The sequence below is a fragment of the Myotis yumanensis genome, unplaced genomic scaffold (assembly GCF_028538775.1).
Source record: "Myotis yumanensis isolate MYYU_CA2020_CCGP unplaced genomic scaffold, mMyoYum1.0.hap1 SCAF_18, whole genome shotgun sequence".
Classification (NCBI taxonomy): Eukaryota; Metazoa; Chordata; class Mammalia; order Chiroptera; family Vespertilionidae; genus Myotis; species Myotis yumanensis.
Window position 1 is genome coordinate 17,227,585 of NW_027223769.1, and position 12,671 is coordinate 17,240,255.

The window sequence follows — 12,671 nt, forward strand, 5'->3', positions numbered from 1 at the left end:
CTCCTTATAAAAACCTCTGCCTGCACTGAGATGTTGAGATGGGCTTTGTGACAATAGTCCTCCATCTCCTCAGGTGACCGGCACTTGAATAAAACCTCTTTCCTTTTTTCACCAGCATCTGTCTAACAAGTTTGGTTTTTGTAGCAGCAGGCAGCCAAACTTGGGTTCCAGTTACAACAGTATTTCTAATTACTTGAGTGAGTATGTGTGTATTCCTGTTGCATCTGAGGTCCTTCATGCCTCCTGCCTTTTTCATCTCTTAAGTGGGAAGAGTTAAGTCACCCACTTTTTCCTTGTTGTCTTGTTCTTGTCAGAATGGGGCCTAGGAGTCTTGAGAAAATATTATAGATATTTTAATAAGCTATAACCTATATAATAATAATTATTATTTTGGCATAGATGACAAGGGAGGGAGAAGTAAGACCCCAATAGGCCTTGAGCACATGCAGTACTTATAGATCTTCTGGGGTGGGGAATGTGTTTTGTTATATGAAGGAAATTTTTACCCCTTATTTAAAAAAAAAAAAAATATATATATATATATGTATATATATATATATATATATATAGTTAATAAAATACTAATATTAAACCATGCTGCAAGTGTGCTATTTTATTTATTTATTTATTTTAATCTTTATTGTCATTGTCGAGAGTATTATAGCTATCCCCCTTTCCCCCCTATTACTCCCCCACACCCATCCAGCTGATTCCCATCCTGTCCCATCCCAGGCCTCCACCACCCTATTGTCTGTGTCCATAGGTAACATCTTTGGTTAATCTCTTCCCACCCCTCTTCCCTGCTTCCTTCTGAGATTCCTCAGTCTGTTCCATGTTTACATGCCTCTGATTCTTTATTCAACATTTCATGTAATACTGGTTTGGTGGTGATGAACTCCTTGAGCTTTTTCTTGTCTGTGAAGCTCTTTTTCTGACCTCAATTCTAAATGATAGTTTTGCTGAGTAGAGTAATCTTGGTTATATTCATCACTTTGGATATTGCTATTCATCATTTTGAATATTTCTTGCCACTCCCTTCTGGCCTGCAAAGTTTCTGTTGAGAAATCAGCTGACAGTCGTATGGGCACTCCCTTGTAGGTAACAAACTGCTTTTCTCTTGCTGCTTTTAAGATCCTCTCTTTGTCTTTAACCTTTGGCATTTTAATTATGATATATCTTAGTGTGGGCCTCTTTGGGTTCCTCTTGTGTGGGACTCTCTGTGCTTCCTGGATTTGTAAGTCTATTTCTTTCACCAGGTAGGGGAACTTTTCTGTCATTATTTCTTCAAATAGGTTTTCAATTTCTTGCTCTCTCTTCTAATTTCTGGCACCCCCATAATGCTAATGTTGGTACACTTGAAGTTGTCCCAGAGGCTCCTTACACTATCTTCATTTTTTAAAAATCTTTTTGTTTGTTTTGTTAATCCTCACTCAAGGATATTTTTCCATTGATCGTTTAGAGAGAGTTGAAGAAAGAGAAAGACAGAGAGAAACATCGATGTGAGAGAAACACATCAATTGATTGCCTCCTGCATACACCCTGACCAGGGCACTGGAGGAGCCTGCAACCAAGGTATGTGCCCTTGACTGAAATCAAACCTGGGACCTTTTGGTCTTCAGGCTGACGCTCTATTCACTGAGCCAAACTGGCTAGGGCTCTTCATATTTTTTTATTCTTTTTTTCTTTCTGCTCTTCTGAATGGGTGTTTTTTGCTTCCTCATATTCCAAATCATTGATTTGATTCTCAGAATCCTCTACTCTATTGTTGAAACCTTGTAAATAATTCTTTATTTCAGTTAGTGTGTTTAATTTCTGACTGGTCCTTTTCCATGTCTTTGGCATTCTCACTAAGATACTTGAAAGTCTCACTAAATCCCTTGATGCTCTTATATAGATCCTTGAGTAACCTTATAACCATGGTTTGAACTCTGTATCTAGTAGTTTGCTTGCTTCCATTTCTTTCACTTGTGACATATTTCTTTGTCTCCGAATTTTGGCTACTTCCCTATGCTTTGATTCTATGTATTAAGTAGAGCTGCTATGTCTCATAGAATTGGTAGAGTGGCCTTATGTAGTAGGTGTCCTGTAGGACTCAGTGGCAACCAACTTATGTGTCTCAACCTCCTCAGTCATCTGAGCTGGGCACTCCAGGTGCACCCCTATGTGGGCTGTGTGCACAGTCTTGTAATTGAGCCTTGATTGTTGTTGCTGTCACTTGGAGGAATTGACCTCCAGGCAAATTGGCTGTGAGGACCAGTTGTGACTATAGTGGGAGAGCTGCTGTGCAGGAAAAACCCCTATGGAGTAGACCAGGGGTGGGCAAACTTTTTGACTCGAGGGCCACAATGGGTTCTTAAACTGGACCGGAGGGCCAGAACAAAAGCATGGATGGAGTCTTTGTGTGAACTAACATAAATTCAAAGAAAACATCATTACATAAAAGGGTACGGTCTTTTTTTTTTTTTAGTTTTATTCATTTCAAATGGGCCGGATCCGGCCCGCAGGCCATAGTTTGCCCACGGCTGGAGTAGACCTTGCTTCAGTGGGGCTTTGGTGCTCATTGAGTCTGCCCCTTGAGTGTGTAGCTTGTGGATGTGTACAGTTGTAATCTGCTATGATTTGAAGCTGTCCATCAGGTGCACTGGCTCTTTTTGGTCTCTAGAGAGGTGCAAAATCAGCCACTGCCTGAGGTCACCTTGCAAAAGCTACAGAGAAATCTGAAGAAGGATGCTATTTCTATTGGGCTAGGAAGTGCCCAGGTGAGGCCCAGCTGTGAGGCCCAGCTGAGTGCCGGGTTTTGGGCCTTTTATTGATAGGTTTGGGGCATGCTGACATCAGTTGCAGCTTGTTTGAGAGATTTTAGGAAGTCTAAAGTCTGAGCCAGGATAGGCCATTCACATGGAAAAGCTGCTACAAACAGCTTGGGTGGGGCAGGGTCTCAGGGAATCACCAGGGTGGAGCAAACAGTGTGAGCCACTCTGATGGAGACTCAATTTCACTGCTGCATATGGCCCCTGTCAGTTAACTCTGTGGCAGGGGAGGTCCCAGCACAGGAACAATGACCCCTGCATCTGTGAGAAAGCTGTACATGAGTTCCTGCCCCATGCCAGACAATCTAGGTCCTCCCCATATGTGTCTGGGTCCCTCAAAGCTGCCCAGCATAGGAGCTCAGAGGAATGGAGTCTGAGTAAGTTCATGCTCCGGCTCTTTAGAAGAAACACCTGGGTCTCTAGCAGCCTCTGTGTTACTCAGCTACAATCCCCAGTGGTGTTTACAGCTCATAGTTACGGGAACTTCTCTTCCTAGCTGTGGAACCATGGGCTGGAGGTCTGGTGTGAGGCTGGGACCCCTTGCTCTTCACAGGCAGTCTCTGCAGAGACGATCTTCCTCCTGATGAAAAAAACAGCCCATGTGGGTGTCCGACCAGCCTCTTTCGCAACTCTGCCCCTCCTACCAGTCTCAATGTCCTTTCTTCTTTACTTCTCTAGTGGCAGACACTCTAACCACTGAGCATAGTGACTAGGGCTAGAGTTCTTTTCTTGCTTTTTCTAGTACATGGAAAAAAATGGTTCTCCCTGCCAAATTTGAATGAGTACTTTCCAAAAAGGCTCTAATTTTTTTCCAATGATTAAGAATAATGCCTTACATTTGGAAAAGTGTTTTGCGGTTTCCAAAGCACTCCCAGGTAATTGTTATTGAACCTTCACATTGACCTTATCAGGCAGACAGAGCAGATATTTCTGTCCTTATATTACATAGGAAGAAATTTGAAGCCCAAGAAGTGAAGGGAGGAGGAGTTGGCTAACTTCACACAGCCATGACTAGAACCTAGGCCTTAGCTTTTCTTTCTAGAGCATACTGCCTTTTTGTTTTTGTTTTTGTTAGCCCCAAATTAGGGATAATCATATTTGCATTTGGATCAGTAACAGTGTTGCATACTTCTTTCTTATAGGTCCAGTTTTCTTTTGACTGCCTAATATGGACTCCCAAAAATCTCCGAAGGAAACTGTCCTCATTACAGGAGGAGGTGGCTATTTTGGTTTCCGGTCAGTGCATCTGTAAAATATGTCTATGAATTATTTTACTGGTGGTTGCTGATAAAAAAAGTATAGCTTTCAACTCTGACATTAATACAGTATATACTTTTACTTGTTTGTATAGTGTTAAGCCAGGAATGAACTATTTTGCCCACTGCTCAGATACTAAAATTGAGAGCTACAGGTTTATTCCATGTTAAAAAGTTCTTTTATTTTTTTAATTAAATCTTTATTGCTGAAAGTATTACATATGTCCCCTTTTCCCCCCCATTGACCCATTTTGGCCCACCCTTGGCTCCCGCCCCAGGCCTTCACCACCCTATTGTCTGTGTCCATGGGTTATGCATATATGCATACACGTTCCTTGGTTGATTCCTTCCCACCCACCTCTGCCTTCCCTCTGAAATGCCACACTCTGTTCCATGCTTCTATGTCTCTGGATCTATTTTGTTCATTAGATTCTACATGTGAGTGAGGTCATGTGATACTTATCTTTCTCTGACTGATTTCATTTAACACAATATTCTCTAGGTTCCTTCATGCTGTCTCAAAGGGTAAGAGATCCTTCTTTTTCACTGCTGCATAGTATTATTCCATGGTGTAAATGTACCACAACTTTTTTAAGCACTCATGTACTGAGGGGTGCTTGGGCTGTTTCCAGATCTTAGCTATTGTAATTGTGCTGCTATGAACATAGGGATGCATACATTCTTTCTGATTGGTGTTTCAGGTCTCCTAGGACATATTCCTGGAAGTGGGATCACTGGGTCAAATGGCAGTTCCATATTTAATTTTTTGAGGAAACTCCATACTGTTTTCCATAATGGTTGTACCAGTCTGCATCCCCACCAATAGTGTACTAGGGTTCCCTTTTGTCCACATTCTCGCTAGCATTGTCCTTTGTTGATTTGTTGATGGTAGCCACTCTGACAGGTGTGAGATGATATCTGTCTTTTTAATTTGCATCTCTCTGATGATCAGTGACTTTGAGCATATTTTCATATGTCTCTTGGCCATCTGTATGTCTGCTTTGGAGAAGTGTCTATTTAGGTCTTTTGCCCATTTTTTAATTGAATTGTTTGTCTTTTGTTAAGTTGTCTGAGTTCCTTATATATTTTGAATATTAACTCTTTATTAGATGTATCATTGCCAGATATGTTCTCCCATGCAGTGGGATCCCTTCCCTTTTTGTTTTATTGATGGTTTCTTTTGCTGTTCAGAAGCTTTTTATGTTCATGTAGTTCCATTTGTTTATTTTCTCCTTAGTTTCCTTTGCCATAGGAGATATATCTATAAACATATTGAAATGAAAGATGTCTGAGATTGTGCTGCCTATGGTTTTTTCCTAAGATTTTTATGGTTTCATGGCTTACATTTAAGTCTTTTATCCATTTTGAGTTTATTTTTGTATATGGTATAAGTTGGTTGTAATTTTTTTTTTTTTTGCGTATATCTGTTCAATTTTCCCAACACCATTTATTGAAGAGATTGTCTTGACTCCATTGTATGCTCTTGCCGCCTTTCTAAAATATTGAGTGTAATGTCTTGGGTCAATTTCTGGGTTTTCTGTTCTGTTCCATTGGTCTATATGCCTGTTTTTGTGCAAGTACTAGGCTGTTTAGATTACAGTGGCTTTGTAGTATAAATTGATATCTGGTAATATGATCCCTCCAACTTTGTTCTTTTCTCAAGATTGCTGTGGCTATTTCGGTCTTTTTTGGTTTCATATACATTTTTGGAGTATTTGTTCTAGATTTGTGAAATGTGCTGTTGGTAGTTTAATAGGGATTGCATTGAATCTGTAAATTGCTTTGAGTAGTGTGGACATTTTAGTGATGTTAATTCTACCAATCCATGAACACAGTATATTCTTCCATTGTTTATATCTTCCTCTATCTCTTTTTTCAATGTCTTATAGTTTTCTGAGTACAAGTTTGTTTCTAAGTATCTTAATTTTTCTTGTTGCAGTGGTAAATGGGATTGTTTGTTTAGTTTCTTTTTCTGAGAATTCATTATTGGTGTATTAAAATGACATTGATTTTGGGGTGTTGATTTTGTATCCTGCTACATTGCCAAATTCATTTATTAAATCTAGTAGTGTTTTGGTGGAGACTTTATTTTTTCTATGTGCAGTATCATGTCATCTTCTAATAATGAGAGTTTTACTTCCTCCTCTTGAATTTGGATGCCTTTTATTTCTTCTTCTTGTCTGATCACTGTGGCTAGGACTTCCATTACTATGTTGAATAAGAGTGGGGAAAGCGGACAAACATGTCTTTTCCTCTTCTTAGGGGAAATGGTTTTAGTTTTTGCCCATTGAATATGATATTGGTTGTAGGTTTGTCATATATGACCTTTATTATGTTGTGATATGATACCTCTATTCCCACTTTGCTAAGAGTTTTTATCAAAAATGAGTGTTGAATTTAGTTGAATGTTTTTTCTGTGTCTATTGATATGATCATGTGATTTTTGTCTTTCAGTTTGTTTATGTGATGTATCACGTTTATTGATTTGCAAATATTGTGCCAGCTTTGCATCCCTGAAATAAATCCCACTTGGTCATGGTGTATGATCTTTTTAATAAATTGCTGGATCTGATTTGCTAGAATTTTGTTGAGGATTTTAGCACCTATGTTCATCAGGGATATTTGTAATTCTCTTTCTTTGTAGTGTATTTATCTGGTTTTGGAATTAGGACAATGCTGGACTCATAAAAAGAGCTTGGAAGTGTTCTTGGATTTTTTGAAATAGTTTAGGAGTATAGGTGCTAGTTCTGCTTTGGACATTTGGTAAAACTCCTCTGTGAACCCGTCAGGACCCAGGCTTTTGTTTGCTGGGAGATTTTTGATGACTGCTTCTATTTCAACAGTTGTTATTGGCCTATTCAGGTTTTCTGATTCTTTCTGATTCAGTTTTTGAAGATTGCATTTTTCTAGGAATTTGTCGATTTTTAAAAATATATATATTTTATTGATTTTTATTTTTTACAGAGAGGAAGGGAGAGGGATAGAGAATTAGAAACATCGATGAGAGAGAAACATCTATCAGCACACCCCCCCACTGGGGATGTGCCTGCAACCAAGGTACATGCCCTTGACCGGAATCGAACCCGGGACCCTTCAGTTCGCAGCCGATGCTCTATCCACTGAGCCAAACCAGTTAGGGCGGAATTTGTCGATTTTATCCACATTGTCCAGCTTGTTGGCATATAGTGGTTCATAGTATTTTTTAAAATCCTTTGCATTTCTGTAGTGTCAGTTGTTAATTACCCATTTCTGTTTCTGATTTTATTTACTTGGATCCTCTCTCTTTGTTTCTTGATGAGTCTGGCTAATAGTTCATCAATTTTGTTTATCTTTTCAAAGAACCAGCTCTTGGTTTCATTGATTTCTTTATTATTTATTTGGTCTCTATATCATTTATTTCTGCTCTAATTTTGGTTATTATCATCTTGTTGTTTTCTTTCTAATTCTTTAAATTGTAGGGTTAAATAGTTTATTATTAACTTTTCTTATTTTTGAGGTAGTGCTATGAACTTCCCTCTCAGGACTGCTTTCGTTGTATCCGATAGATTTTGGGTTGTTGTGTGTTCATTTTGATTTGTTTTTGGTAAGTTTTTGATTTCTTTCTTGATCTCATTGGTAACACATTCATTGTTTAATAACATGCTATTTAGCTTCCACGTGTTTGAATGTTTTTGAGTGTTTTTACTATATTTGACTTCTAATTTCATTCCATTGTGATCTGAGAAGATGCTTGATATGATTTCAATCTTCTTGAACGTGTAGAGACTTGTTTTGTGTCCCAACATGTAGTCTATCTTGAGAATGTCCCATGTACACTTGAGAAGAATGTATATTATGCATCTTTGGGGTGAAATGTTCTCTAAATGTCAATTAAACTCATTTGATCCAGTGTGCCATTTAGAATATATGTTTCCTTATTAATTTTTTATCTGGAGGATATATCCAGTTAAGTCAGTGAGGTGTCAAAGTCTCCTACAATGACTGTATTCCTGTCGATCTCTCCTTTAATGTCCTCTGGAAGTTCTTTTATATATTTAGGTGCTCCTATATTGGGTGCATGTATGTTTACCAGGGTTATATCCACTTGTTGGATTGATCCCTTTAGTATTATGTAGTGACCTTTACTGTCTCTTGTGATGGCCTTCATTTTGAAGTCTATGAATATTGCCACCCCAGCTTTTTTTTTTCATTTCCATTTGTCTGAAAAAATTTTTTTCATCCCTTCACTCTTATCCTGTATGAGTCTTTTGTTCTGAGGTGAGTCTCTTGTAGACAGCATATAATTGGGTCATGTTGTTGTATTCATTCAGCTACCCTATGTCTTTTGATTGGAGCATTTAATCCTTTTACATTTAAGATTATTATTGATAGGTACTTATTTATTGCCTTTTAATTATTTATGCCTATGTTTCTCTGTCTCTCTATTTCTTCTTCTCATTACAGCAGTCCCTTTAGTATTTCTTGCAGTGCTGGTTTAATGGTAATAAAGTCCTTTAGCCTTTTTTTTTTTTAGTCTGGGAAACTCTTTATTTCACCATCTATTTTGAATAATAGCCTTGCTGGATATAGTAATCTTGGTTTAAGATCCTTGCTTTTCATTACCTTGAATACTTCATGCCATTCCCTTCTGACCTGTAGAATTCTGTTGAGAAATCATTTGACAGCCTTATGGGAGCTCCTTTTAGGCAACAAATTGCTTTTCTCTTGCTGTCTTTAAGATTCTCTCCTTGTCTTTAATTTTTGGCATTTTAATTATGATTTGTTTGGGCCTGGGCCTGGGCCTGTTTGGGGTCTTATTGTTTGGGACTCTCTGTGCCTCCTGAACTTGTGTGACTTTTTGCTTCACAGGTTAGGGAAGTTTTCTACCATTATTTCTTCAAACACCTTCTCTATCCCTTGCTCCCTTTCTTCCCTTTCTGGTATACCTATTATGTGAATATTGTTACATTTCATGTTGTCCCACAGCTCCCTTAAGCCGTCCTACTGTTTTTTTTTTCTTTTTGGTTCTCTGGTTGAGTGATATTTTTCTACCCAGTCTTCTAATTCACTGACCTGATCCACGGCTTCTCCTACTCTGCTCTGTATTCCTTCCACTGTGTTTTTGTTAGTGCTATGTCATTCTTCTTACTTACTATATCTTTTCTCATGCTCTTGAGCATCTTTGCCATTATTATTCTTAACTCTATGTCTGAGAAATTTCTTATCTCCATTTCATTTAGCTCTTCTTCTGGAGAATTTTCTCGTTCTTTCATTTGGGGCTTGTTCTTTTGTCTCCCCATTTGGGCTTCCTGTTTGGATTTGTGTCTGTGTATTAGATAGATTTGCTATGACTCTCAATCTCTAGTGCAGGACAATGTCAGATGCTGTTTGTGACTGGCCCTGAATACCCTGTTTGGAGATATCAGCAATCCACAGCTGGTGGCTCTCTCTGCTGGGGCTGGGTCCCTTTGAAAAGGACCAAGATGTGCATCCGAGTCTGCTTTTCATATCCCTTGGCCTGGGATTAGGTCAGGCAAATACTCAAAACCTCCAGAGACCCACCTCTGCCTGCAATCCCATTGACCCCCAGTCTTGATTAGCCTCAGGCTATTGACCACAACGTGGGGTGAGAGGTCTTCCAATAGGGTGGGGTAACTTCCTTCCCCCCAGGTAAAAACCTCCTGGATAGCAAAGGTCCACTGGAGAAAGATGTCCTCCACAGCGTGAGGGAATGACTGAGCACAGGAAACCAGGGTGGCTGCCCTCCAAGCTCCAACCCCAGAGCCCCCAGTCCTGGCTTCTGCTCACACAGCTCCAATCCACTCTGCCAGAGCCCAAGGTGAGTGGCTGCACATGATATTTTGTGCATTGGCCCTTTAAGAGGGTGCCTGCATTTCCAGCCATCTCTCTGTGGCAGACATCAACCCAGCTACTTTTCACAGCCAGATGTTATGTGGGCACCTTTCTCAGTTCTGGGGCTCTGGGCTAGGGAGCCCAGCTTGGGGTTTAGACCCCAGAGTTCTCAGTGAAAATCCCCCCACAGCTGAGATAATCCTCCCCCGCCCCCCCCCCCCCCCCGAGAACTTCAGCTGCTGTTTGTGGGAACTAGTCTAGTTCTTTCATGCCTCTGCACTTACTACCAGTCTCTATGAGGTCTCCACTCTCCGTCCTTGGTTATAAGGTTCTGTCCAGCTAGTCTTCAGTTGGTTTTTCGGTGTTTTTTCTGTATTTTACTAGTAGTTGTATTTTCAGTTTGGTCCTGGTAGAGTGTCAATGTGGCTTCCACTTACTCTGCTGTCAGTTTGGAATACTCTAAGCATTGTCATCCATATATTGTCCATTTTGTCAAGAAAAATTCTTTATAAAGCCATTAAATTGTGGAAGGGAGATATTCACATCACTAAACAATTTTAAATAATAGCAATTCTTGCCTGGCTGGTATTTCTCAGCGGTTGAATGTCAACTCATGCACCAAGAGGTGGCTGGCTCCATTGCTGGCCAGGGCACATATCTGGGTTTCAGGCTTGATCCCCAGTAGGGGGCACACAGGAGGCAGCTGATCAATGTTTTTCTCTCATCAATGTTTCTATCTCTCTTTCCATTCTCCCTCTCTCTCTAAAAATAAATTTAAAAAAATTTTAATAATAGCAATTATTTCAGTTTTCATTCATAAATATTCCCAAGAATGGATGGTAGGGCCTAGAACACGGAGGGGTGGGGGGCAGGGATGTAGCATGTAGATGCCACCAACTCATTATAATTTAAGTAGATGTGAGTATTCTCAATTTTTTAATATTTGTGTAAGACTTGCCCCAGTGAACATGTAAGGTGTGGGATTCAGGTTGAGTCAAGAAGTCTTGGTAAATTATTTTACACACTTTTCCTAGGCATAGTTTAATAAGTGATTTAATCTAATTTTTACTCTTTATTATTTCAGCCTGGGCTGTGCTCTGAACCAGAAGGGAGTCCATGTGATTCTGTTAGATATCAGCAGCCCTGCTCATACCATTCCAGAAGGAATCACGTTTATACGCGGAGACATCCGCCACCTCTCTGATATAGAGAAAGCCTTCCAGGATGTGGACATAACTTGTGTGTTCCATATTGCCTCTTATGGTATGTCAGGGCGGGAGCAGCTAAATCGAAAGCTGATCGAAGAAGTCAATGTGGGGGGCACAGACAACATCCTCCGGGCTTGCTGGAGGAGAGGGGTGCCAAGATTAGTTTACACTAGCACTTTCAATGTTGTGTTTGGAGGTCAAGTTATCAAAAATGGAGATGAATCTCTCCCTTACGTACCTCTTCACCTCCATCCTGATCACTACTCTCGGACCAAATCTATTGCAGAGAAGAAGGTGCTAGAAGCCAATGGTACATCCCTGGATAAAAGCAATGGTGTCTTAAGAACTTGTGCTCTGAGGCCAGCTGGCATCTATGGGCCTGGAGAACAAAGGCACCTTCCTAGAATAGTGAGCTATATTGAGAGGGGTCTGTTCAAGTTTGTGTACGGGGATCCCAAGAGCCTGGTTGAATTTGTCCACGTGGATAACTTGGTGCAGGCTCACATTCTGGCCTCAGAGGCCCTGAAAGCTAACAAGGGCTACATTGCCTCTGGGAAGCCCTACTTCATCTCAGATGGCATACCTGTAAACAACTTTGAGTTCTTCCGGCCTTTGGTTGAGGGCCTGGGCTACTCATTCCCATCTATTCGCCTACCCTTGAACCTCATCTACTGCTTTGCTTTCCTATCAGAGATGGCCTACTTTGTTTTGGGTCAACTCTACAACTTCCAGCCCTTCCTCACCCGCACAGAAGTTAATAAAACTGGCATCACACATTACTTTAGCCTAGAGAAGGCCAAGAAGGAGCTAGGTTATGAGCCTCAGCCATTTGACCTCCAGGAAATAGTAGAATGGTTTAAAGCCCGGGGTCATGGCAGAAGTCCTGGGAATCATGACTCTGAGTGTCTTATTTGGGTTGGTCTGTTGGTCTTACTCTTGGTTGTAGCAATTTCTACATGGCTGTCCTTTGTGGGTTTTTCACTGTGAAGGGTGAGTTAAAAATAAGGAGCTGACCACACTTGCTGAGATGGTTTCACAAAGAAGGAGGACTTCTTAAATATAGATGGATCAGTATAGATATCTGGTGCCAAATTTTGGCTCTTCAAATTGCTACTTAAGGATAGATTATTGGTTTAAGTTTTAATTTCCTATCTCCTTGTACTAATCCTGATGGGAGAAAAAAGAAGCAGATAAATTTGAAAATTGTTTGTGTGTGTATGTGTGTCCTCCCTCTTTAGATAGATGCAGTAGTAGTCATTTTGGAGCCATGGAGCTAAACTTAGATTAGAAATGCCTTACCTGAATTTGTCAGAAGCCAAAAATGTACTTATTTTCATTCCATACACTCTGATTCTACTTAAAAGGGACTAAAACACACTCTGATACAGGAATGACAAACTGCTAACAGGCTTAAGATGTATGAAAAACACCAAATTGGGCCAGATCCCTACAGACCAACACTCTGGGGAAATGGTGGGTGTTATAGGGGAGGCATTAGCTATTCATAGCATATGTTTTGGGAATTAGTCTTTGCCTGTTGTGATATAAGCATATTACAGCTGTGT

General features: G+C 40.1%; 1 protein-coding gene across 1 annotated transcript; it reads left to right on the forward strand.

The window, feature by feature from the left end:
* The first annotated feature begins 3,978 nt into the window (after positions 1–3,978).
* SDR42E1 (short chain dehydrogenase/reductase family 42E, member 1) lies at positions 3,979–12,322 on the forward strand. Its single transcript, XM_070398577.1, has 2 exons — positions 3,979–4,046; positions 10,983–12,322. Exons 1-2 carry the CDS (start codon positions 3,979–3,981, stop codon positions 12,091–12,093), a joined length of 1,179 nt encoding a protein of 392 aa, XP_070254678.1. The 3' UTR covers positions 12,094–12,322.
* Positions 12,323–12,671: the final 349 nt, after the last annotated feature.